This window comes from Acartia tonsa, chromosome 2, assembly GCF_053477335.1.
Source record: "Acartia tonsa isolate MP-2025a chromosome 2, ASM5347733v1, whole genome shotgun sequence".
Taxonomy (NCBI): domain Eukaryota; kingdom Metazoa; phylum Arthropoda; class Copepoda; order Calanoida; family Acartiidae; genus Acartia; species Acartia tonsa.
Window position 1 is genome coordinate 47,203,457 of NC_137261.1, and position 26,571 is coordinate 47,230,027.

The following is a 26,571-nucleotide window of genomic DNA, read 5'->3' on the forward strand; positions in this document are numbered from 1 at the left end:
GGCTGAGAACAGTTACCAACAGATAAAAGTAAAGGTTTAAGACATTGCTTGTGATGTGTCAAGGAGAATATCAAAAAATTTATTATTTCAGTAGAATTGAACTTCTCCCAATTAACATTAAAACTTTTTTTCGTGAACATATTTCTAGTAACACTTTTTTAATTTCTAGATTTCACTGAAAACTACCAAAAACCTCTGAAAACAGTTATCAACAGCCCAAAGTATATGTTATAGATATAGCATGTGACATTTCAAGGGGTAGGTCTTAACTTTTTATGGGGGTGTTGAGCTCAAAAATACTACCAATAATAGTGGGGGCCAATCCATAGGGACGCTGGCTAACAGCTATAGCTGAGCAACAGCCATTACCCTGATGCCATATGGATCGGCCTTTCTATTTTTGGGGAGTATTAATAAGCTTGGCACCCATAAAAACTTACCCAACACATCACAAGCTATGTCTTAAACTTAAACTTTTACTTATGTCTGTTGGTAACTGTTCTAACAACTAAATCAATACTGAAATATTCAATATTTTGTTATCCTTCAATAGTCCCAAAAAGTGCTCACAGCTGAGTCTTAAACAATAGCTTACTGCACAGCTGCAGATGTTACCCAGCAACCATATGGATAGGCCACCGCTATTTTTGGTAGTTTTTTTGAGCTTAGCACCCATAAAAAACCTACCCCTAGACACGTCACAATCCCACGTCACTCTTCTCTTGGCCGCTCCCAGCTGAGCTGCAGCTGTTACCCAGCTGAAATATGGATGGACCAATACTATTTTTGGTAGCATTTTTGAGCTCAGCACCCATAAAAACCTAACCTCAGACAAGTCACAAGCCCTATGTACTTATTCTACTCTTGGCCGCTCCCAGCTGGGCTGCAGCTGTTACCCAGCCGCCATATGGATGGACCGCCACTATTTTTGGTAGTATTTTTGAGCTCAGCACCCATTAAAACCTACCCCTAGACACGTCACAAGCCCTATGTACTCATTCTACTCTTGGCTGCTCCCAGCTGAGTTGCAGCTGTTACCCAGCTGCCATATGGATGGGCCGCCACTATTTTTGGTAGTATTTTTGAGGTAAGCACCCATAAAAACCTACCTCTAGACACGTCACAAGCCCTATCTACTCATTCTACTCTTGGCCGCTCCCAGCTGAGCTGCAGCTGTTACCTAGCTGCCATATGGATGGGCGGCCACTATTTTAATAGTATTTTTGAGCTCAGTAGCCATAAAAACCTAACCCTAGATACGTCACAAGCTATATCTACCCTTCATACTGCTGGCAGCTCCCAGCCGTTTTCAGCCGGTTCTAGCCGTTTAGCAGCTGTAACTAGAAATTTAAAAAATGGTTATTGCTATCATTTACCATGAATTAAACCAAAAATATGTTTTTAAAAGTTGATTCCTACGTAATTAATGATGAATTTGCCCTGAAAATAGGCAAAAAACGGCTAAACGGCTGAGCTGCCAGCCGCCAGCCGTTACTTTTCCAACTTTTTGTTCGATTTAGGGAAAAAAGACCTACCAAGGATTACTCATGCAAAATTTCAGATCGAAATTCGAATTCTGAGTGCCATTTAATCACTGATTACGAGATGGTTGCATTAAAAACCCCCTCCTTTATTAAATTAAACGAAAACACAATAATATCATTAACTTGTTTTGTTTATTTAGCATTGAGTTTTTCTACCAGCCACACACACTGACCCTGTTACTCGGATGTATCATTTTGAGTACCTATACAGCCTTTACAAGGTACATTACAACTACTATAGAACTTGAATTATTGTGTTAACTCTAGTGGCCTCATGGGGGATAAGAAACAACCTTAGGATGAGAAGGAATAATTTAATCCAATGTGCTAATGTTATCTACTTAGATATTTTTTAATATCATACCCGCACTCCTAATCGGAGCCCTACCCATTATTAACTAACCTAGACATGAGTTTAGCAGGTGGCTTTTTTCGATCCTCAAAATGAATGTAACTATCAGTAAGGCATAAAAATCTCAAAAATCTAGTTTGGTTGGCTTCATTGAAATAGAGTGAATCCCTTTCATATACGATTTTAACTATCTATGTAGGTAGTCATACTAGAAATTATTATTACATTTTCATTAGGTATGTAAGTATGTACTGATAATTTACTCTTTTATTAAGAGATGACTCCATAGACTGGCACCAGAATGTATATGTTGGTCTGATCTGTGCATTTGGAGTATTTATGATTCTTTCTATTCTGACCCTTCCTAATGGACCCTTTACTAGACCTCATCCGGCCTTTTGGCGTTGTGTTTTAGGTAACTTTAATTTTATATCGGAGACAGGGGTGGGATAGGACAATGGACGAAAAAACAGTGATTTAAATGCATTTAAAAATATTTTAGCTTTCTTTAAAAAGGTACCTAGTAGGTAGAAGGTCAATTGGAAAAAGATAAATATAAAAATCTTATTATGAGCCGTTACGACACTGCTTTTTATTGTCATTTCATATGATTTTTATACATAAACAATAACATCAATTGCTGTGTTTAGTCAATCTAATTGGTCGAAATTAAGAAGATTGATTTTTAATCCTTTTTATCCATGATTATTTTTAACACAACTTGTTTGAGTTAGTAAACTTTTCTGATTTAAAATGATTAATCTTTTAGGTTTATCTATTTTGTATGTGTTGTTATTGCAATTTTTGATTCAACAAGATTATGATACAATCAGGTATGGAAATTTTTATTATAACCTAGTTCTTTTAATACTTTTTAATTAAAAGCTAGTAGATCCCTATTTAATGTTATATTGTTAAAACAATCAAATTGTCAATGATATTGTATTTTTTACCCTTATTATTACCTATATCTAATGTATTTATGTATTATTTTTAGGCGTACAATATATTTAACTTTTATTTTACTTTTAGAGGAATAATTGTATGGATCGATCCAAAGATGGAAAATTACACCATTGACTCCGAAAAGGTATTTCTGCGGTTTGCCTTAAAGGGCCTAGTTTTGCACATAACCCCCCTCCTTTATTTTCAATTTAATTGATTTCGGGGGTGAGGGGTAGTTTCTCGTCTGTTTGGGATTACTTTAGGCCAGAATGGTTTTATTGGGAACAGGTGAGCCCCGGAAGTTCAAGGTTACAACCAGGGGTGAGGGTGCTCGCTAGGATGTTTGAAATCACCGGTATTTTTTAGTTTTTAATTATTTATCTTAAAATTCATTTTTTATTAAGTTAAAAAAATGAAACATGTAAAATGCTGCATAGAAAAGTATTTTTTTTTTTACAGACACTTAAGTAGGTAGGTATATGCTGGTACCTACCCATAGAAAAATCAAAATGTTAATGATTTAGGAGTATGGACAAGATTGTTGGGACATAACTGTGGACAGATTGTGGGGACATCTGGACTGGTTTGCATTTGGTCACTACTGGGGCTGGGGCATGAAGGCTCTGGTTATTAGGAATTGTGATATAAATAACTTTTATCATATAGATTTCAAATATCAAATTAGAAGAAAGTAAAGTAGGTTATCAAAGTACGTTCAAAGATAACATGATGTCTTTTATTAAATATTTTGTTAAAAAAAATATTTGATTACAAAAAGTAAAAGTGTTCAAACTATTCCGTCAATATTTTTCATCTACAGAAGGAGTAATTGAGTTGGTCATAATTGTTGGTGTACATGAGTATACCAATATTTTATCCCCTGTACTGGTCGCCGGAAGGTGAAAGCAGTTTTTTTAAACTGGCTATCTGGGATATTTTTAAAATTATGATTCTTGCATTTATAGGGTGTTGAAAAATGTAAGTTATATCATAATTTTATAACAGACATTATGGAATCCTATGGACAATTTCTATCATGTGGGAGCTTACTGAGGTCAGTAAATATTTGATATGATTAAACTATGCTTATTATGAATAAGGACTTGTTCGTCTATCATTATTTAAGTTAGATATATGTAATAAAAAGTAAGTTGCCAATATTTATTTTAAAGTTACTTAATTTTTATGTTTTGTGATGATCTCTACCTACCTATTAAATAAAATCATATCTTTAAACGCTCGACTGTTTTTGGCAATTTAATTGATAGCCATAATTATAAAAACCTCTAAATTAAATTTTGTATTTGTAGATGATGTTTGGACACTTGTTACCCAACTTCTATGAATGTTGGTGGGACAACATGATCCTGGATGTTTTAATCTGCAATGGTCTGGGTATATTCACTGGGATGCAGGTATCATAACAAGGGAAATGCAGTATGTAGAATTACCGTAAAACCTGGTGCTTAGTACGTAACATTCAATAACATCATAGAAATTACAAACTTATAATATATAATGCTTTAAACAAGCATTTGAAAGCTTCTTAAAAATAGATATAAAAAAGAAATCTTATTTTGACTGTTATAATACCGTAATTTATTTGTTTTTGCTTCTAAAGACATAAAAACTGACTTTACAGTTTGACCCCTAAAAAAGAGATTTCTTTTTAAAGATAAGATCAAAAGGGATGATTTTCCCCTAGATCTAGATAAATTAATGCCTATTTTTTTCCTAGGTTTGCAAGTTTCTTGAGATGCGGGAATTTAAGTGGGAGAGTATCAAGAATATTAGAACTACCAAAGGAAAATTTAAACGTGCCCTGCTTCAATTTACACCAGGTTAGTAACTTAGTATCTTAAACTTTATAAAACTTGCCAAGCGTTTAATAAAATGTCTTTTTTTCCTTTTCATGCTCATATATTTCTATGATTAATAGGTATTATCTTTCTGAGCATAGTTGAACTGGATCTTTAATACATCAATTGTCTCAGTTAGGTTAACATACGGTTATTTACTGCGTTTTATAATTCTATTTTTTTTAATCTAAAACTCCGCTATAATTAATAATAATTATCTATTTAGAATCGTGGACCCTTGTATCCTGGTTAGATCCCAGCTCTGGTTATATGAGAATCATTGGTATTGCTCAGTTTATTCTTATTTGGCAGGTATGTACACTCAACCAGGGATCCAAAGGGATAAGATAATGGCCGATAATTCGATGTCCCCAATAATGCCGTATAGAATTATTCCTTCTGTAGATTACAATTATTGGTTGAAACGTGTTGACACTCAACGTAATGAACCAATCAATCAAAATTTAATAAAAGTCTCCAAAGATGTTAAGCCAACGAATTGTCTCTGAAATGTAACTGGTAATGCCTCAAATAATATATATTTTTTGGGGGTTGAATTTGCAAGTCTATTTTTATTGGAAGATATAAGTCAACAATATTCATCCGAATAAAGACTCTATACCCAAAAGAAAATACTAGCAATAGCTGTTTTAGATATCTTAATCTGCACACGCATTGAAACATACAAAAGTAGGAAGGGAATTATGCTTTACCTACTTGAGGGAAACTCTGATTTGCTCCTGAAAATTAAAAATAAATGATTATTTTTTTTACCAAAAAAATATATTTTGGAGATCATACCAAAGTATCTGCCTAATTTTTTTCTAAAGATTCTACATATAAACCTGAAATATTTTAGATTGTTGAGCTGAACACATTCTTTATCAAGCATATATTTCCAATGCCCGCTGAACATCCTATTTGTGTAATAAGGTAATTTGATCTTATTGAAATACCTAACTCATGTTATAAGAGGTATTTTATCTAAAATTCTTAATATTTTAAATGTTTAAAAGTACCTATTAAATAAATAAAAAAAATATATACCTACATACAGGGTATTATTATTTTTGAGGAAGTGTCAAGATTATGTACTGCAGACTTTGCCCCTAGCCTCTAGATAAAGGCTCTATTTGAAGGGGTAGGGAGGGAACAGTAAATAGCCTAAAACAACCCAAGACTTAAATTTAAAAATAAAAATGCCTTAAACCATCCAGGACCTTTTTAAAGATTCCGTATTATGTAAAAACCCAATCAGTTTTAGTTGGCGAAATTTTAATGGGCAAACCAAAAAACCTTACTACTTAATTTGATAGGATAAATATTTAGGAACTCTCTATGATTGAACCTAAAATCATTACATATAAACTTTCCTGTAATAAGTAGGTAGAAACTTTTTCTATATCTAGGTGAGATATAATATAATAATATATTTTGTATTTAGAATCCTGATGAGTGGCTTGATATCAGCTCCTACAATTCGTCAGTACTACTCCTACATTACTGATCCACAGTGTAAGCGAGTTGGGACACAGCTCTGGGTATTTACTATGATTTTATTCAGGTACATACTTAATTTTCATCATAGCATTAAATGAATTTTTATCAAATAACACCTCATTATTTATCCTACGAATAAATAACTAATGTTATACCTAATTCTCCCTGACAAACCAATTATAGAGAAGCTACGCTTTCAAAACAAACACAAAATTAGATAGATAATCTAAGATAATCCATATATTTAGTCTAGGTGAACATAAAACACATTTTTATTCATACAACTAAAATACAATAAAATTAAAAATCAATAGATAACACATAAAATCATATGATCAGCTGATGGCCTACTGGACTAGCTTCTTATTTATTTAAATAAACCAGGGTGAGGTAATAATGAGTAGCTCTCATGAGACAGCGGGTCAAGTCATAATGTGCTTGAACGTGGAGCTTGATAGCCCTAGTGGCTATACAAAAGTGGCTCAGCCTACTCCATGACTACATAGGCCCAAACCCTAAGAAACTATGGCTAATCAATCAATCAATCAATCAGGGAGGGAGGGATACCTAGCTAAAATAAATCCAAACTGACTATCAACATACTAGCTTAATCCCACACCAAAACTACAAAAATCCCAAAAACCAGATTGACAGGGATAATTTAACACAAAAATACATACTGACTGACGGACTTTTATAAACATTCTTATCATTGATTTTTGTGCACCTCTGATTTCTGAACCAACTCTTGATAATGATGTGCTTGATTAAATGATCAAACGCCCTTACTTAAGACGATTACACGACCTTTGTCTGGAGGTCCTAATAGTTGAAGTTCATAGTAATGATTTGTGCCTGTTATTATGGGCCAATGCATTCCCCCTATCCAAATATTTATGTCGCGCATCTAACCTAGCAGCAGTAGGAATAAATTATAACGTCTGTCTTTAACCTATTACCTTCCCAAAAACGAACGAATGCTAATGCCGGGAGTTGAACAAAACTTAAAATATTAAAGTCTGAAATAAAACTAGTAATGATAATATTCTCAAAATAAACCTCTTTTACTTCAGTGAGCTTATTTTGGTGGTAAAATTCGGGTTGGAACTGTTCTCCCACACCCAGATATCCAAACTGTTTGTCTGGTTCTGCCTCAATATTTTGGTCACCTGTCTTGGAGTTTTTGTCAGTGTACAGGTAACCAAAGTTTATAATAGTTATTTTTCGCATGGTATTATAGTCTGCTTTTCGCGTATATTAAAATGAAAAAGATTAAAACAAGTTTTGTTAGCCCCGAACGGTCCAAGGCCCGGGCTAACAAACCTGGTATCAATTTTATGATTTTTATTTCAATATTCGTGTAAAATGACTAATACGATTCTATACATGATATTTTCTTGAGGCTGAGAACTGATATTAATTGATTTCAAAGCTATACACATGTTTTTTACATCTGAGTTATTTGGGGGGTTGCCCTCATATTTCATCTAGACCACTAATTAACAAAAAGTATTTTTTATTATTTGACGTTAGGCTAGGAAAAAATTAGTTGGAGGAAGGGGGATGGGGGCGGTTCGGTGTTCAAGAAAAAGTTTTAAGTGATAGCCCGGTACCATCATTAATTTGCCAACTGCATATATAACTTGAATAGTATGAGAAAATATAACCACGACATATACTTTTATGCCTAACTAGATTTATTTAGTGTTGCTTATTCCCTGTTATTTGTTAGATATACAAGTACCGTCACTCTAAGACGACAGTGAAAGGATCGTATGAAAGAAAGCAGCAGGATGACGCCTGGCATAGCTCCCAGGATGAGGGGGATCAGTCGGATATGCCCAGCGAGTGGGAACAGGGACAGGTAAATAATACTTTGTTATTTAAAATTAAAATTTACAGTTAGGTCTTCTGTACTTCTCCCTTGGCCTCTAGGGGATAAGAAGTAGCACCAAGGGAAGGTAGGTACCTACAACATTTGATAATGCGAATTACTAACAAATATTTATAATTAAGGAAAAGACATTTTTTACATTGCATTGGAGGGAGGGGGATTCATACTTAAAACAAAAGGTATGGGACAACCAGAAGGGATATATCATAAAAAGTAGAACCTAATATCAATACAACGTATCACTATCAACACAGTTGTTTAGACAATTTTAATACTATATTTTAGCCTGACATAACAAGCAGACTGTTGGGTGACAACGAACCTGTGCGTAGAAGCCCCAGACACTCGGCTAAGAAAGTGGATTATGTGGATTCTGCTAGACGGAGAAGGGTGCAGTTGCCTCCTTAAAAAATACAATATCACTTGGGAGTTGTTAGTCATTTATTTTGGTCTGAACCTTAATGCTTCTTTAAAAACTAATATTAATACAGATACAGAAATTTAATAATAATGACAATTAATTTTTATACGCAACTGTTAAACCACTATTTCATAGCTAGGTAAAAGAGAAATTAAGTGCTTTTGTGCAAAACCTTAAGTTTTCATTATTTGTTGGGAATTTTTGTAACTATCGTGTCAAATATATTTGTTACAAAGAGATTTTGTATTGTTATTGACGACATAAAATTACAATTTGTAATACAGACTGTTTAAATATGTTCTAACTTCTAAGAGAAGTTTCACTTATTACGTGAACGTTATTTTTATTTCTTATTATCATAATATTTACCTGAAGGCTAAAGGGATAATGCATCTGAAAAAAAAAATATTTATTCCAAGATTGTACAAGTCGAAAATAGTGATTTTTTTTGCTTTTATGTTATTTTCACTGTTGATACAATAAGATGCTAATAAATAAATCATCCTGTCGCAGTAATTTGATATTCATGAAATGCAATGCTCCTTATTCCTGAATTTTAAGTGATAAGAGCATGTGTTAGTTTAGTGTACTATTAATCATTATATCATGTTTGTTAAGAAAATTTTTATGCATAATATCATGGTAAAATATGTGAAAATAAAACTATTTTGTGACTCAGAAATTCTGCTCAGTTTAATGTTAAAAAAAATACATACCTACCTATTTACATTTATGTGTTTACTTATAGTCTTGTGTTTTCAAATCATGTAATTTTCTTTTTTCAATTGACAATAAATATTAATTTTACCTGTTTAAGTAAAAAACTAAAAGGCATTTTAGTTGTATACTTATATACCTCAATAACTTTTAAAACTTTTTTTTATTATAAATACTCTCATTTCCATACTTTTAATGATATTATAAAATCTTTTTTTATGCAAGAATTTTTTGTTTCCACGGGATTGTGCATAATGTCAATTGTCAAAAATGAAACTTAAAGAGTGAGTGATGTAAAGCTTTGTAAAACATGATTTCGGGGTAAAATAATAAAAATGCCAAATTTGAAAAAAAAATGTGCTTCTCTAAATCAAAAAATAAAAATGTGTGCCAATGATATTTTTTATGTGATTTAAATAAAATATGGGACAGTGGTATGGTACCTGAAGAATATCTATAATTTACCTCCATCTTTTCAAAAAGTTTTAATTTACCTCCATCTTTTCAAAAAGTTTTAATTTACCTCCATCTTTTTAAAAAGTTAAACTAACAATCGATATTTTTTACTTGAATCTTGCACCAGAATATCATGTTGTACTCTAATAAAGTGAAACTTGTAGCTGGCTCAAATAACGATTCTCCCCAACCACCCCCATTTCACTAACAACCTTTTCAGTCTCCTCCCTTCCTACTAAACAAACGAAAACACCAATAAATAGGTTCCATGTATTGTTAGAAAACTAAATTGACGACAAATTGCCCACTTTCATAATATCCACGTATATTCTAAATCCATTAAAATAGTAAAATAACAATACAGTTTGCTTTAATGATTATTTTTGTTTGCTTAAGCGGTAAGGTAGGTTTTAATCGGGTACCATTCCCATACCCAAACTAAGGGCCTACTTTGTATTCCTGTTAAATTTGAGCTTTATGTAAAAATCTATATTATAATAATTCAAAGATAATATATCTATCTAATGACATTATTTACTTTTATATGTAGTTGTTTTTTGACATCATCTATAACATAAATATATTAAATTGGAAGATTTTTTGTGTTTTTTTCCTGATAATGAAATATTATTTTAGATATGAAAAATGCCTGATTTGCCGACTTACGTTTTAATTCAGGTAAGTGAAGTCAACAGGTTTAATACCCTAGATGGTTAATCAGACACAAAACCCCCCGTCTAAAAGGAATCAAAGGAAGGGAGGAGACATTGGGATGTTAATTACACTAGTCCCCAAAGTTTTATGATAATGTTTTATTAAATTCGTTATCTTAACAACTTTGGGGATTTTTATTGAATTTTGATTGGTTGGTCCATTAAGTTGAGTGTCCAAACGTTTAAACCACTAATTGTAATCTACAAAAGAGGTTATGTAGTATATAATCATTGGGATGTACAACAATTTATCGGTCATTGTCTTATCCCTTAAGATCCCTGAGCAGAAGAATTTTTTTTTAATTCAGTCACTTCTAGTTCCTTCCAATATTAGCAAGAAAATTTCTGGACTATTTCATTAAGCAAACCTTTATCATTCAAAAATTTCCAAAAATAACTTGAATAGGATAATAATATTTACTGTACAAAAAGTTGTTGTCTAGAGTCTAGACCTACGTTGTTGTCTAGTTTTCTAGACTTACATACTTTCTAGTAACATTTATAGAGTTTCTACGCTTTTTTAATCCTATCTAACTGTTACATGAATAATCTTGCAAAGTTTGAAATCGACAGGACAATTCTAAAATGTCTATATTAACGAAAGGAGCTAACCGTGACGTACGGATGCACAGGCCCTTTTCATAGTAAAGCTTCGGTTCAAATGTTCAACGAATTTTTTATCTATAAAATTCCATAGGTACGGAGAAAATGCTGCGACGAAACCTTACAGTTTATTATTGATGAATTATCAAAGCCATGGCAAGAAAATGGGGGCGGACTCAAACTTGAACTTCAAAATCCAAGGTAGGACTACTCCCCGCAGGGTTATTATTATATCATAATCGTCGTATCTTTTTCCTTTTTTTTAATCTCTTGTCTGCATTTTTGTTTGCTAAGATCTCTGAAATAGGGACTGATTGTTCACGGAGGTTTAGTATTGGTCATGGGCAGGTTTTGGGCTATTCGGAGGAAATTTGCGTCGCCCTCAACCTTATATTGGAGTTATGACACATAGAAACCACTCCCCTTCAGAGCCTTAAGTTTAAGTTGCATACACTAAAACTTTAATACAATATTTTTAAATCAATTCCTTATTATTTTGCATTCATTTAGGAAGACTATATCGTAGTTTTATGAAGACTGATAAGGTTTATAAAGGGTTTTAATAAACTTATTTTTTAGTGAATTATATCCAGAAACCTTAATTCATGTCAGTGCTACAAATGAACACATCTTTAAGATAGCTGAATACATAGAGGTTAGTTTTCAAAGAATTTTGTATTTGTCGAATTTTAGCACTTTAAGTTCATTTGCTAAATAGATTTTGGATATTTTCAAAAATTGGAATTTATTCTCGACTGCTATTAAGGATAGACGACTGAAATTTATATGTATGATATTATTTGTATTAAGAAATTAACTTATTCATTATAATTCGTATTTTATACCTAAACAGGTTAAGAAAACAGATTCAGATGGATTTGTTAGGCCTATCACCGAAGAAAACATCGAAGATTTTCCTTGTAAGTTTAATTAGATAAAATAGTTGGCTACTCTATTCATGCAACACTTGTTCTATTAAGCTTTAACGTTCTCGTTTAGTAAATATACTCTGGAAAAAGGCAAAATAAATGGGTGGGCATTAATGTTTTTTTCCTGTAAAGAAATTTGTTCTAAGACTGCTTTTTATTGCAAAAAAACATAAATGCATTGATGATTTGTATAATAACTATACATACAGTTTTCTGTGGATATTTTTATTGTTCTTTTTTACATAAATATAATTTCTTGACACACTACTTATAAACTTTGAAATATCGTTTAAGTTTATGAAGGAATTGTCAATGGAGGTAGATTTTAGAATATTATGACAGGGGAAAAATTGTCGTCAATAGGTTGGTTGCCAATTCCCCTGTCATTTATTGGCCAGTTCGCTCATCCAGTAGGAGGGAAGAGAATGGGGTAAAGGGAAGGAGGGGGATTATTATTTTAGCCCGTTACAAGTCTTACTTTATTAGAGTACATGATAATCTGGTGTAAAATCCATTGAGTTATTACTGCTTTCATTAATTGTAACAATCGTGTAAAATCCAAGTAATAATAAATCCATTGACTTATTACTGTTTTCGTTATTTTTGTCTACTTCTTTCAGACAGTGGTAGAGTTGGACCATTAACATTATCTGATGTACAAAGATGTATTCTTCATGCAATCAACAGGTAGTTTTTTGATAAATATTTCTTTAAAGTCTTGATATGATATAACTAGGTAGGTATTATTAATAACGTTCTCAAGTCAGAAATCTACAAATCAAATTGAATACCTATAGGATGGCTAAAATTAATATATAATGAGACTATGAATTATAATTCGATATCATTAGGTATTATAAGTATCCATTGCTATAATATAAAGAAGTAAGAAGTTTTTTTATGTAACATAACTTCCCCCAGCCGCCCCCCCTTAAAAAAAAAAAAATTTCCCCCCATAATTTTGAAATAAAAATGGAGGTTCGAATTCAAGCCCCCCTAAAGTTCAACTTGGGGCCTCTAGGGGCGTAGCCAAATTATTACATTAAATTATTGAATGAGTACCAATAAAATTCAAATTTCAGAGTTCATTTTGAGAAAGGAGTAACAACCCTACCAGGACATGGATCTAAGATTCTTAAAGGAGCCCCTGTTGTTTCAAGCTATGAGGTATCATAAACTTATCAGATCACTAGTAGCTTTTTTTTTTTTGGGGGGGGGGGGGGTTAGTCGACTGAGGATTTGTTTGGTTGAGCTAAAATGAAATTTTTGTGGGGGTTTGGTATTTTTTTCTAGAGGCGATTATTTCTCTTGGGAGGGTGGTGGTGACAATTCTTTTACTTTTATATTAGGATAAGCTTCATTTATTTCAGATATTTTGTTTGACTATTAGAACTTAATTTACAGCATTTAATAAAGTTTGTACGTCGTCTACACATGAAGTGCGACAAAATCTAATAATGCAATAGACTTATTTTACGCAGGAGAAACATTTGATAGAGGTGATACCCTGTCACGATGATGAAGATTTACAAAATTTATACAACAAAAACTGGAGAAAACAGATATTTCATTCACCAATTCAAGAGGTTTTACTACAAGATAAATTTTAATAAAAGAATCGTAGTAATAGCTACATAACAGTTTTTTTTCTTGTAAATACAGACAGAAATACTCCATATTTTATAATAGCTTCTACACTAAAAAATGTAGTTCCCGTAGGCGTAGAGGCCTTTAGGCCCAGATACCCTGATACTTTTATATAAGGATTTGTTTAGTTTTGCAGCTATCAGTTTGATGTTTGGGTTTATAGGTAGAGTTTTATACAAAGTAACATAGACTTTTTATTTAACCATGGATAAAGGATATACGTGGATATATTGAGAGGGGTAATTTGTCGTCAAATTAGGTTGCTAATATGGTCCTCATCTATTTGTCAGTTCGTTCATCCAGTAGGAGATAAGTATCGTATTTTAGCCATCTACCTGCGAGTAACACTTTATCAGAGTATTTGATAATCTGAGGCAAGATCCACACGTAATAATAAATCTATTGTTTCATTTAAATTGCATTTCAGATTCGTGATTACTTTGGAGAATCCGTGGCTTTGTATTTCTCATTTGAAGGTCTCTACACAAAGTTCTTGAGTTTTGTTGCAGTTTTCGGAGGAATTCAGTATCTTCTAGAGACGTATGCAGGTTAGATTTACCATTTTACAGGGTTGGAATTAAAAAAACCACTTGGTTGGCATTAAAAAAACCAGGCTTTAAAAAACCAAGGTGGGGATGGTTTTTAAAAAAATATTTATACAAAGGCCTATCATATCTTTTTATAATGTAAATAATACAGTAAATAAGTGTCAAAAACCTAAATACCTGATATAAAATTCTTTTAACAGTTTAAATAAATCCTTCTAACATTGATCCGTGTAGCTATATACCTAATTATAATTCCAGTTTTAAAATGCATACAATAAACCCAAATATAGTTATAGATATTGTTAAAAAAATGGGAAATAAACAAAGTATGGACATTTTTGGCCTGTCAAATTCTTTTTTAAAGAAAATAATTTCTGTCATTGCCCTTCCTCTCTCTCATGTCATTAACCAAACTATTTTAACTGGAAAAATACCTTCTGAATTAAAAATCGCAAAAGTTATACCTATTTTTAAGTTAAAAGGGAATAATTCTAATGAAAAATCTGATCCATCAAACTATAGGCCAATAAGTTTATTAGCTATTTTCTCAAAAGTTTTAGAAAAAGTCATTTATCAACAACTGTCGTGCTATTTGATTAGAAATAATATCATTTTTGAACATCAGTATGGATTTCAATCAAAAAAGTCTACAATACACCCCGTAATACACCTCTTAAATTATATAGCTGAAGCAAAAAACGATAATAAAACTGTAATTGGAGTCTTCTGTGATCTTGCAAAATGTTTTGATACAATTCCACACTCTATTTTAATTAAAAAGTTGTCAAAAATTGGCATTAATGGCGTTGAACTTGAATGGTTTAAAAATTATTTAAGTAATAGACAGCAATTTGTACATGTAAACAACACTGACTCAACAAAGCTGAACATAGATAGAGGTGTCCCACAGGGCTCTATTTTAGGACCAATTCTATTTTTAATCTACATAAATGATCTTAAAAACTGTACTGATTTATTTACCCTATTATTTGCTGATGACAGTAATTTTTTAATTTCTGGTAAAAACTTTACAGAGATAAAACTGAAATTAAACAATGAACTTAAAAAGATATCTGATTGGTTTAGGAGTAATCAAATGAGCTTAAATCCTGATAAAACTAAAATCATGATATTTAATAAAAATGAAAATACTATTGATTGGAATGCTCTTAATATTAAGCTAAACTTTAACAATGAAAATGAGTTTGATCCTGAGAAAATAAAAATCTTAAATTATGTCAATTCAAGTAGCAATATTCCTGCAATTAAATTCCTAGGTGTATTTATAGATCCTTCTTTAAATTTTAAATATCATGTAGAACATTTACGTAAAAAGATTTCTAGTTCCTTATTTCTTATAAATAGAGCTAAACATATACTGAATTTAGATAGCAAAAAAATGCTTTTTCACTCACTTATAAATAGTCATTTACTTTACTGTTTACCTGCCTGGAGTTGTGGTCTTAAATCTACTATGGAACCATTAATTAAATTGCAAAAAAGGCAATAAGAATTGTTTTTAGTAAGAAACGCATCTCACACACAATGCCTTTATTTAAAAAAATGAATGTCCTTCCTTTACATGCATCAGCTAACTATTTAAAATTATTATTTATGTATGATTTTATAAACAGTAAGCTACCAAGTTCCTTTCAAGGTACATGGCTTCGCCGTAATCAATTACATACCAGAAATCTTAGAAACTCTAATATGTTTTATGTTAAAAAACCGAAGTTTAAATCTATTGAAAGATTTCCTAAGTATTATTTCCAAGAATTATGGAATACCCATTGTAATAATGATTTATTAACCCACAATCAATCAAGAAAAAATTTATAAAAAAATCTAAAAGAATCTTTGTTATCAAGCTTAACTTTAGTGTGTAACAACCCATTATGTCAAGAATGTAGATAAAATTATATTTCTTTTCAATATTGTTTAAAATCTGATAAATCTATCAAAATCTATTTGTTGAATTTTTTTTTTAAATTTCTATTATTGCAATAATGGTGTGAGACTTGTATGCCCTAATCAATCCTTCCTATTATCATTTTTTCCTCTCCAATATGATTTTATTTATTGCTTATTATCTTTTTTCTATTTTTTTTCTATTTTTTTGTCTTATTTATATGGCCTGTATGAAAACAATGTGTGAATACACATTACTGCATACTTCCTAGTTTTTAGGAAACTGCCATTTGGGAAGAAAATTTTTTTTATAAATTAACCATATCAATAAAATTTGACTGTATATATAAATGTATATAATATTCATTTAGGTAATTAATTTATTATTTTGTTTTTTTTTTATGTATGTACACCCAAGAATAATAAATATAATCTAATCTAATCTAAATCTTGTACTTTGGTGATTATATCTAATAGCATACAACAGTAGACACAGTGAAATAGAGACATACAGATATATAAAATATACAGATAATTAACTTTATACTAAATTAAAATACCATAATTTTGATATTATTAAAAAAAAACAAAAACCTGGTTTTTTTATAAAAAAAAATCCGGTTTAAACCAAAAAAAAACAAACTGGTATGTTCTTTTTAAAAAAACTGTTTTTTTACCAACCCTGTCGGAAAATCTACCATCCAAGTAAAATTGAATAAGTATTCTGGAAGGAGTTTCTTACTTAGTAATCATCTTACATGTTTTATTTTACTATAACTTCAAAAATGTTATTTGTAATATACAAACTCTTGATTTAGTCTGCATTGTGATCTTGAGAAGTATGCGACTGCTGTAGTATAACTTATTATTATATTTTAGGTATAGATCATGTTTGGAGTAATGTTGTTTTTTCTTTGTCTGTGGTGTTATCAGTCGCAATTTATTTTGAGGTAAATTCATGTTTTTTTTAACCCTTACAGATCGGGCCCCTATTCCCACCTTAATAGATCGGGGGGGGGGGGGGGGGGGTCATATTGACCCCCCCCTCTATCTCGGCTTCTGTTACAGATAAAGACGTAAAATTTTTTTCTGGTGGTTCATGTGTATTTTTAGAGAAAATTACTTTTTCTAGTCATAGCGGTCAGGCCGCTCCTTAGCCGCTTTTTAGCGGCCAGCCGCTAAATTTTAAAACAGCTGTAGAGCGGCCAATTTTGCAGCTAGGATGACTAAATTTTAGGACGAAGTTTTATTTTTCATAACAAAAAAATTACTTTTTCTGATCATCGCCAAAAAACGGAAAATAATGGAAACCGCCATTTTCGGCGGTTACGGCGGTAAAACGGCGGTTGGCGGCGCCAATTAATATTTTTATCTGTTTATTATTGCTCAAGGATTTACCAAAAAAATTTATAGGTCTCTAGCTGTAATAGAAGCCACGATATTCATTATATATGTCTGTAGTAAAAGCCAGACAAAAATCGGTCATAAAGTCGGTCAGGGTGCGGTCAAACGGTCATAACACCACTTTTCTCATAAGGTCATTGATATTCACCAAAAAAATTTTAGGTTTCTACCTTATATACAAAGTCATAATGTAGAAATTAAGATTTATTTAGAATTTTTTTTAATTTTGGTGCTACCCAACCGACTTTGACCGGACACCATGACCGACACAGACCAGATATCCTAATAAAATCAACTCTTGCCGACGTGTAATTACTAAACTTAAAAAGTCATGAAGTCACAACTCTCTATCTTACCTACAAAAAAAATGACATTGAAAAAATAGAGGGGGGGGGGGGTCAATATGACCCCCCCCCCGATCTGTAAGGGTTAAATATCAGGGCTTGGCAGCCGCGCATCAGCCGTGTGTAAGCCTTACTGAAATTATCATATGATATTATAACTTCGAAATTTAGTTTAATATCTAAACCTAGATTTTTTCTATGTATAAAAACTTCTAAGCATCACAAATTAAAATTTTTTGAGTTCTATCAAAAAGCCTAAAGCATGAAGGATTCTTTTTCCATATTTTATATTTGTTGATCTTTGATTTATAATTTTTACTTAAATGTAAATTAAAGTTAGAAAATATAAAAATATAATGTTATTTTTAGTTTTGGAAGAGGAGAAGTAATGAGCATTCTTTTAACTGGGGTTCTTCTGGAAAGTTGAGACATAAGCCACCACGTCCTGAATTCAGGTTAATTTTTCTGTAGATTACAATTAGTGGATGACGCTTAATGCACCAACCAATCAAATTTAATGAAATTCCCCAAAGTTGTTGTCAGCTAATAAGAAAACGTTTTTATTAACAGCCAATTGTCCCTTTCCTTCAAGAATAAAAATTCTTTTTAGAGGTGAGTTGATATTGAGTGAGGTAACAGGTCGTGAAGAAATGTACTATCCAACTAGTAAAACAAGAAAGAAAATATTTATGGTTTCTGTACCTGTTACAATAGCGTGTCTTAGGTAATTTAATTTTAGATCTTATCTATAATACAAAGTAGAACGATGTCTGACTGTCTGTCCGTCCGCCTGAAGCTTTATATATCTATAGTAGAAGAATAGTAAATAGTAGAAGCAGCTTGCAGCTGTTGTAAAAAAAAATCGCAGTAAGAGAAAAAAAAATATGTAAAACTAGTTGCGTTTAGGCAGCAAATTCTTTTTAGACCATTACTTTTGCCGTATGGTGATTCAACAATTTACTCTCCCTCGCGCCTTCTATACCAGCAATAATATCTATTACATTTCAAATGAATAAAACTCCTCATTTTAGTTTGGCCTTATTCTTCATGTTTGCCTACCTGAGCATAGAGACCGCCGTGCTGGAATGGTTTACTGATCCAGGCAATAATAATTCTCAAATAATATAATCAAAAACTGTAAAGAAACTTCTTGAGGAAAAGATGAATGACTTAATGCTAATTATAGGACAATAAAGGGGGGGAGGGCGTAATGACATAAGCTCTTAAACCGTGAGCAAAATGGTCTAAATATTGAGCTAGGCCCTTCAAACTTGGTATATAAGCCTAGTCCTATAGGTATTACATCTAAATGGCAAAAAAATCCAAAAATTTTTATTTTTAGGTTAGGTTAGGAAAGAAAAACCCTGCGGAAATGGGGTTTTTAGGCTTTTTTTGGTCTAATTTGATGTGGAAACTTGCCTTAAATTGTTTTTTCTTAGGGTTTTAAATTAAATACACTGTATCTATTCATATGGACATTATTTAAGATAATTAAGCAAGTCGGGGACCGACCCCAGGGGGCTAGGTGGGTGGCCCGCAGGGGTTAAGTTCATTTTTCCTAATATTTTTGTTGTGATACATCAAACTATAGGTTTTTTAGGTCAAGAAACTCAAATTCAGAGCTAAAATAAGCATTAGACTGACCTGAAGCTAACCCCCCCGGGCTAGGTTGGTTTTCTGCAGGGCTTAAGAGCATTTACCTAACCTAACCTAGAAACTTATTTATATTTTTACAGTTTTTTTTCTTGAATAAACTGTGTCTATTAATGAAGACTTTATTTAAGATGATCCAGCAAGTCGGGGACCGACCCCAGCGGGCTAGGTGGGTGGCCCGCAGGGGTTAAGTGCATTTTCCCCAATATATATATGATGTGATACATCAAATGATATGTTTTTTAGGTTAAAGAACTCAAATTCAGAGCTAAAATAAGCATTAGAATAATCTGAAGCTAACCCCAGCGGGCTAGCTGGGTTGCTTACAGGGCTTAAGTGCATTTTACCTAAGCTAACCTAGAAACTTACATTTATTATTTTTTTTAGGTTTTTTTTCTAGAATAAACTGTCCATTCATAAGGACCTTATTTCAGATGATTCAACAAGTCGAAGACCGACCCCAGCGGGCTAGGTGGGTGGCCTGCAGGGGTTAAGTGCATTTTCCCCAATATATATGTTGTGATAAATCCAATTTTTTGTTTTTTAGGTCAAAGAGCTCAAATTCAGAGCTGAAATAAGCATTAGACTAATCTGAAGCTAACCCCAGCGGGCTAGAAAGGTAGCCCACAGGGCTTAAGTGCATTTTACCTAACCTAACCTAGAAACTTACATTTATTTTTTTTTAGGTTTTTTTTCAAATAAACTGTCCATTCATGAGGACCTTATTTCAGATGATCCAGCAAGTCGAAGACCGACCCCAGCGGGCTAGGTGGGTGTCCCTCAGGGGTTAAATGCATTTTTTTTTAAAGTATGTGTTGTCATACATCCAACTATAGGTTTTTAAGGTCAAGAATCTCAAATTTACAGCTAATAAAAGCATCAGACTAATCTGAAGCTAGCCCCAGCGGGCTAGGTGAGTTGCCTGCAAGTCGTAAAAGCATTTTACCTAACCTAACCTAGAACCTTACTTGTTTTTTTTTATGGTTTTTTTCTGGAATAAACTGTGTCTATTTATTAGAACATTATTTAAGATTTAAGACCCCAGCAGGCTAGGCGCGTGGCCCGCAGAGGTTGAGTGCATTTTTAGTTGTCATACATAAAATTATAGGTTTTTTAGGTCCAGAAATTCAAAGGGGTAGTTTCACGAAATGCATTTGAACTTAATTTAGTGAACTGCATATTTTTTCCTGGTTAATTGGTTAAACTACATTTATATTTCATATATTTGAGAGAATTTCAATTTTGATAGTACAATGTTAGCGGTGGAAGAATTTAATATGCTAATAGGATACAATTTTTTAATTTAATGTATACCACATACCACAAAAAAACTAGCATCAGGTTGCTATTGTGCTTTTTTTAGCTCCAAATTGACTTTAAAAACCTATAGTTTGATGTATAACAACACATAATTTGGAAAATTTACCCCTGCAGGCCACCCACCTAATCCGCGGGGGTTAGCCTTAGGTCAGTCTAATGCTTAAAATAGCTCTGAATTTGAGTTTCTTGACATAAAAAACCTATAATTTGATGTATGACAACACATACTTTAGAAAAAATGCACTTCACCCCTATGTGGGCCACCCACCTAGCCCGCTGGGGTCGGTCCCCAACTTGCTGGATTATCTAAAATAATGTCCTCATTAATAGACACAGTTTATTAAAGGAAAAAACCAAAAAGAATAAGTAAGGTTTTAGGTTAGGTTAGGTAAAATGCACATAAGCCCTGTGGAAAATCTACCTAGTCCGCAGGGGTTAGCTTCAGGTAAGTCTTATGCCAATTTTAGCTCTGAATTTGAGTTTCTTGACCTTAAAAACCTTTATTTTGATATATAACAAGATCTATATTGGAAATAATGCATTTAACCCCTGCGGGCCACCAACCTAGCCCGCTGGGGCTAGTTTCAGATTAGTCTTATGCTAATTCTAGCTCTGAATTTGAGTTAACTGACCTAAAATTTGAACCTTATAATTTGATGTATCGCAATATATATATTGGGAAAAATGCACTTAACCCCTGCGGGCCACCCACCTAGCCCGCTGGGGTCGGTCCCCGACTTGCTGGATCATCTTAAATAAAGTCCTCATTAATAGACACAGTTTATTCAAGAAAAAAACCTGTGAAAATATAAGAAAGTTTCTAGGTTAGGTTAGGTAAATGCTCTTAAGCCCTGCAGAAAACCAACCTAGCCCGGGGGGGGGGGGGTTAGCTTCAGGTCAGTCTAATACTAATTTTCGCTCAGAATTTGAGTTTCTTGACCTAAAAAACCTATAGTTTGATATATAACAAGATATATATTAGAAAAAATGCACTTAACCCCTGCGGGCCACCAACCTAGCCCGCTGGGGCTAGCTTCAGATTAGTCTAATGCTTATTTTAGCTCTGAATTTGAGTTCCTTGACCTAAAAAACCTATAATTTGATGTATCACAACAAATATATTGGGAAAAATGAACTTAACCCCTGCGGGCCACCCACCTAGCCCCCTGGGGTCGGTTCCCGACTTGCTGAATCATCTTAAATAATGTCCATATGAATAGATACAGTGTATTTAAGTTAAAACCCTAAGGAAAAAAAATTGAAGGCAAGTTTCCACATCAAAATAGACCAAAAAAAGCCTAAAAACCCCATTTCCGCAGGGTTTTTCTTACCTAACCTAACCTAAAAAATTTTTTTTTTTGATTTTTTGCCATTTAGATGTAATACCTATAGGACTAAGCTTATATACCAAGTTTGAAGGGTCTAGCTCAATATTTAGACCATTTTGCTCACGGTTTAAGAGCTTATGTCATTACGCCCCCCCCCCCCCTTATTTCGATATAATAACCTAGCAAAGGTCTTACCTAAAGTTGAAACTACTGAAAATATCGATTGTTTTTTTTAAAGTTATGTTGGGTATATTCTGCAATTTCGAAGCTTAGACTTTAGCAAAGCGTTTATTTTAAAGAAAGAGTTTAATTTTGCTGTCTGTCCTTTTTCTTGGATTGTCAATTAAAGTTGCTTATGTATGTATATCTCATTTATTTGTTAGTTCGTTCATCCAGTTGGAGGGGATGGGGTGGAGGTTGGTATCGTTATTTTAGCCAGCTGCGAGTATCATTATAATAGATATAATAATAATAATAATAATCAGACCTCTTGTTACTTGAGTATTATTTGAAATTTTGTTAAACATTAGAAAGTGGAGAGTTATCATCTGATCTGGTTACCACAATATTAACAAGCTTACCTTCTATTGGATATAGTCTACTTATTATTGTCTTCAACAGGAATAAAATAAAATATTAAATACAAAAAAAAATTTTATATAAGTTATTTACAATGGGTTGGTATAAGAGAAAAACTATAAACCCGGTTTAAAAATATACGTTTTTTTCATTAATTTACACTGAATTTTTTCTCATTATTAATATTAATATTGCTTATTTTTTTTCTTTATGTCCTACACAATTAAATATTACAAACGCATACATTGATATGTATGTAATAAGTTTCAATTTTAAAAAAAATCTTTTTTAAAAGGCCATAAACTCCATTTTATAGAATCCAAATGTCCTGTGTTATCAGTGTTGCGTATACGCATTGATTGTATGCGGATCCGGATCCTCCAAATTTGGTCAGTGTGGATCCGGATCCTTGACAATAAAAATAAAATTACCAAATTTTTCAAAAAATATTTATTCTTTAATCTCGAAGTCAAAAATACTTTAAATTTTCAAGTCTAAATCTAAACCTTAAAGATTGGCTCTCATCACGAGAATGTCTGAGATGATGTCCTCCTTTGTAAAATTTGTAAGTGACTATTTTATATAAATTTTCCATAAATTTATACCCCAGGATCCGGAACCGGATCCTTTGACTCAAAAAAATGCGGATCCTTGCGAATCCGGATCCACAACACTGTGTGTTATTTTAAAAAACCCTGAGGTGGATTCTTTAAACAGTTTTTTGCTCACTGCCTTACTAAAATTAGTGAGGTCCGCTAATAATTTTTGTGGAAATCATCCAAAACTACAAAAATGATAAAAATGTTAATAACCCTTTTATGATTTTATTGAATTTTTGTAGATTTTTTTGCAATTTTGGAGGATTTTTCACAAAAATTTTTAGCGAGCCTCACTAATTTCAGTGAGGCAATGAGCCAAAAAGTTTTTTAAGAATCCATCTCTGGTTAATTTCTAATTACATGATCAAGTAGAAATGTCATATTTTATCCAATATTCAGTATATACTTGAAGATTGCCAGAAAACTCACAATCTGGGAAAATCACAGGTTAATTTTTACAGATTATTCATTTTTATAGTCACAATCCATTAGGTATATTTTTTACAACTAAATCTTTGGTGCACTTAAAAAATTCCAAGCAGAGGATAATCTCAGTCTTACATTTCACTATTCCTCTTTTTGTTCTAACATTGTTTTTAATCAGTCCTTAGATTAAATGCAACATTAAAAGCAAAGATAGCTTTTATCTAATTTTTCTCAAATATCTGTTTTTATCTAGAACCTCTGTAACCAACATCTGTTTTAGGAATTGTTTTATTCCGCTTCTTAAATTTTTTTCGATTTATTTTGACATTGCTTTATACAATTTCCCTGATTTAGAACGCAAGAACAGCATGACACGCACATAACCATCAAGTTGGTGATATTTGAGTTTGTCAACACGTTCATAGGTCTTTTCTACACCGCCATGTACCTCAAAGATTTGAAGGCATTGAAGTAAGTTCATTTTAGAATGTATAATATTAGTAGCTTAGCTACTATAAAATTGATACTGTCAGTCTCTCATTCTGCACTGATGTTCTCTATATGGTTCTCTCTACCTCTAAATACACCAAACATTTTAAACAGGGAAGCTTCGCCTTTATTGGTCAAATATTGTCCATTTTGATGTGATAACACAGACTATGACAATATTATTATACCTACACATTTTGTTTGTTTGAAAACCTCAAAGATAGTTATGGGAAAAAGTGCAAAAAAAATTTAAATAGCCAAAAACCTGCTAAAATGTAGTCCAAGATTTATGTATCCTTTTTAGTTAACTATGCTCCATAATGATGAAAATGTTGACAAGAAGTTTCAGCCTTCTATCCTAAATTAGGAGCTGAGAAAATTTCGTTTTCCTTACTTCGTGTCTATGGACGGACATTGAATTGGATTTATACAGTAGATTTGCTACTAAAAATGTAAGAATAAATTAGAGAAGGAGGACCATAAACATTCTTATTGCGCATAGGTAAGAAAGTAAAATGAGGAGATTTAAGCGTTTTTTGACAAACAAATACGGATAACCATCGATTTTTCTAATGAAACATTGACTTACAATAAACAAAATTTGTATAGGTCTCAATTGTTTACAACTCTTCTGGTTCAACAAGTTGTCAATCAAATCCAGGTTAGATGTAACTTCTCTATATTATTTTATAAAAATGATAAGGTATTACCTATGTTCCAAACTTACATGCAGTACTTTTCAGCTCCTCAGTTACGCTAGGTGGACCCTCTCCTCCTTTTTAAGGGGTGGCCCCTCCTTTATATAGGGTGGCCCTTCATAAGTAGGACAAACGGTGGGTTTAACTTGGGTTTTTCTGCATAAGAAGGACAACAGATGGGTTTCATTTGGGTTGGCCTTCAAAAGGAGGACAAAATTTGGGTTTTACTTGGGTTGGCCTTCATAACGAATATAAAAGTTGGGTTTCACTTGGGTTGCGAAAATCCAACTAATGTATGCATGGTTTCAAACTTACTTTATTAAATTTTTATCAAACTTGAAAACTTTCTTATGTTATTTTTTTAGGAAGTGTTTGTCCCATTTTTGTTGCAACAACCTAGTTCAGGTTAAAAATCATTTTTATACATTAAAATAGATTCATACCTAGAAATTTCATTAACTTACATTTATATTCACTACTTTATAGTTAAACTAGCGGTTTTGCCCCTAACCTCTTCGCTAGAGGTGATGGGAAGTCCCCCCCCCCCCGGCACCCCTTCTGTAATCTTTTGAGATATTTCAAAAATTGATCCTAATTAAAGTTACTCTCGTCAAAATTGGTTAAACACTCTAAAAACTGAAACTGAGAAACTCTTAAAAATGGTTTTTATAAATTCTCTAGTTAAACTACAAAGAAAACTGAGTAAGAAGCTTGGTGTGGAAGAAAAAAGACAAAAGAGGTACCTACCTAGTTATTAGGATTATTTCTCCTTGTTCATGTGTTGACTGTTGTGTATGGATGCCAGGGCTCTGCAGCCGCCTGTAAGCCTCAGAGAAACCAAACTTTAAAAGTTTTAAAATCAGCAGAAAATCTAAACCTGACTCAAATATGGCAATCCCTTTCTTAAAAAAATAAAATAGCATAGTCTCGGCTGCCGAGCCCTGTTAGATGTGAAGGAGTTTTCTCACAATAATTTAACCCTTACTTATATTAGTATATTAATAGCCTACTTTGATTTTCCTTAAAAAGAAATTCAAATTTGCGCTGGTCATGCTGTGGGTAGAGTCCACAATTGACCACCATATAATATTACATATCATCGGCTAAACTCCTAGCATAAGGAAAATAGCCTATAACCAAAATTAGATAGAAAAATCAAATAGTCTTAAACAATCCTGGGACCTATAAGAAGCTTCCATAAGATTTATCGAAATTTTAAGCTGAAGAAAAAAAGCTTACTACTTTATATGATACGATAAAACTAACAAACATTAACACAAATAGAGAATTTAATTTTGATTAGAAATGTCAATGGTATCAGCGAGTTGTCTGACTCTGACTCCAGATGTACAGAAGCATTGAACAGCCTGAATGGAATCCATCTGGAGGGACTTCATGACGATTTTATGGAACTTTGGCTTCAGGAACAAAAAAAATACTTTATATTAATAATGAAAATACCTCTGCTTTTTGTCAGAAAGGTATTTTTCAGAGCCCATGCTTTGGTTATATTAATAGGTATTTAAAATACACTAAGACTGTGCTAAGCAAGTGATTTATATTGTCAAAGCAGGGCGATGAGAAACAAGCATCATTTTACGTTTATTTTTAATAAACTAAATACTTGTAGCTCTGCCCACATTTTGTTTTAAATATTGATCTGTGTTGCGGATCCGGATCCGCAAGGATCCGCAT

The 26,571-nt window shown here is 32.5% G+C and overlaps 2 protein-coding genes and 1 long non-coding RNA gene across 5 annotated transcripts in view; 2 read left to right on the top strand and 1 right to left on the bottom strand.

Moving 5' to 3' along the window:
- The window catches only part of LOC145312014 (phosphatidylserine synthase-like), a 17,156-nt gene extending 6,831 nt beyond the window's left edge, over positions 1-10,325 (top strand). Inside the window, exons 2-17 of one of the 3 annotated variants that reach the window (XR_013876871.1) lie at positions 1,685-1,765; positions 2,172-2,311; positions 2,666-2,729; positions 2,929-2,986; positions 3,366-3,473; positions 3,845-3,895; positions 4,152-4,256; positions 4,580-4,682; positions 4,927-5,012; positions 5,560-5,633; positions 6,145-6,264; positions 7,274-7,397; positions 7,933-8,064; positions 8,380-9,282; positions 9,516-9,666; positions 10,132-10,325. Coding sequence is in view for 1 of the 3 variants with exons in the window: in XM_080151101.1 (XP_080007227.1) it covers positions 1,685-1,765; positions 2,172-2,311; positions 2,666-2,729; positions 2,929-2,986; positions 3,366-3,473; positions 3,845-3,895; positions 4,152-4,256; positions 4,580-4,682; positions 4,927-5,012; positions 5,560-5,633; positions 6,145-6,264; positions 7,274-7,397; positions 7,933-8,064; positions 8,380-8,502 (1,369 nt within the window). In the remaining 2 variants the exon portion in view is untranslated. Of the gene's footprint in view, positions 1-1,684; positions 1,766-2,171; positions 2,312-2,665; positions 2,730-2,928; positions 2,987-3,365; positions 3,474-3,844; positions 3,896-4,151; positions 4,257-4,579; positions 4,683-4,926; positions 5,013-5,559; positions 5,634-6,144; positions 6,265-7,273; positions 7,398-7,932; positions 8,065-8,379; positions 9,347-9,515 lie in introns of those variants that run through there. The other 2 variants (XR_013876870.1, XM_080151101.1) reach the window with 2 other exon arrangements.
- Positions 9,434-10,245, bottom strand: LOC145312018 (uncharacterized). Its single transcript, XR_013876872.1, has 2 exons — positions 10,111-10,245; positions 9,434-9,675 (listed from the first exon to the last, which is right to left on the bottom strand). It is a non-coding gene; the product is annotated as an uncharacterized LOC145312018 (long non-coding RNA).
- The window catches only part of LOC145312013 (anoctamin-10-like), a 20,148-nt gene continuing 3,896 nt past the window's right edge, over positions 10,320-26,571 (top strand). The window contains exons 1-19 of the mRNA XM_080151100.1: positions 10,320-10,366; positions 11,099-11,205; positions 11,584-11,659; positions 11,858-11,924; positions 12,554-12,620; positions 13,016-13,100; positions 13,415-13,519; positions 14,008-14,128; positions 16,916-16,986; positions 18,154-18,239; positions 18,395-18,508; positions 18,816-18,886; positions 22,616-22,703; positions 23,660-23,710; positions 24,044-24,160; positions 24,788-24,839; positions 25,242-25,281; positions 25,558-25,615; positions 26,180-26,298. Of these exons, the coding sequence (XP_080007226.1) occupies positions 10,334-10,366; positions 11,099-11,205; positions 11,584-11,659; positions 11,858-11,924; positions 12,554-12,620; positions 13,016-13,100; positions 13,415-13,519; positions 14,008-14,128; positions 16,916-16,986; positions 18,154-18,239; positions 18,395-18,508; positions 18,816-18,886; positions 22,616-22,703; positions 23,660-23,710; positions 24,044-24,160; positions 24,788-24,839; positions 25,242-25,281; positions 25,558-25,615; positions 26,180-26,298 (1,528 nt within the window). The 5' untranslated portion in view covers positions 10,320-10,333. The remainder of the gene's footprint in view (positions 10,367-11,098; positions 11,206-11,583; positions 11,660-11,857; positions 11,925-12,553; positions 12,621-13,015; positions 13,101-13,414; positions 13,520-14,007; positions 14,129-16,915; positions 16,987-18,153; positions 18,240-18,394; positions 18,509-18,815; positions 18,887-22,615; positions 22,704-23,659; positions 23,711-24,043; positions 24,161-24,787; positions 24,840-25,241; positions 25,282-25,557; positions 25,616-26,179; positions 26,299-26,571) is intronic.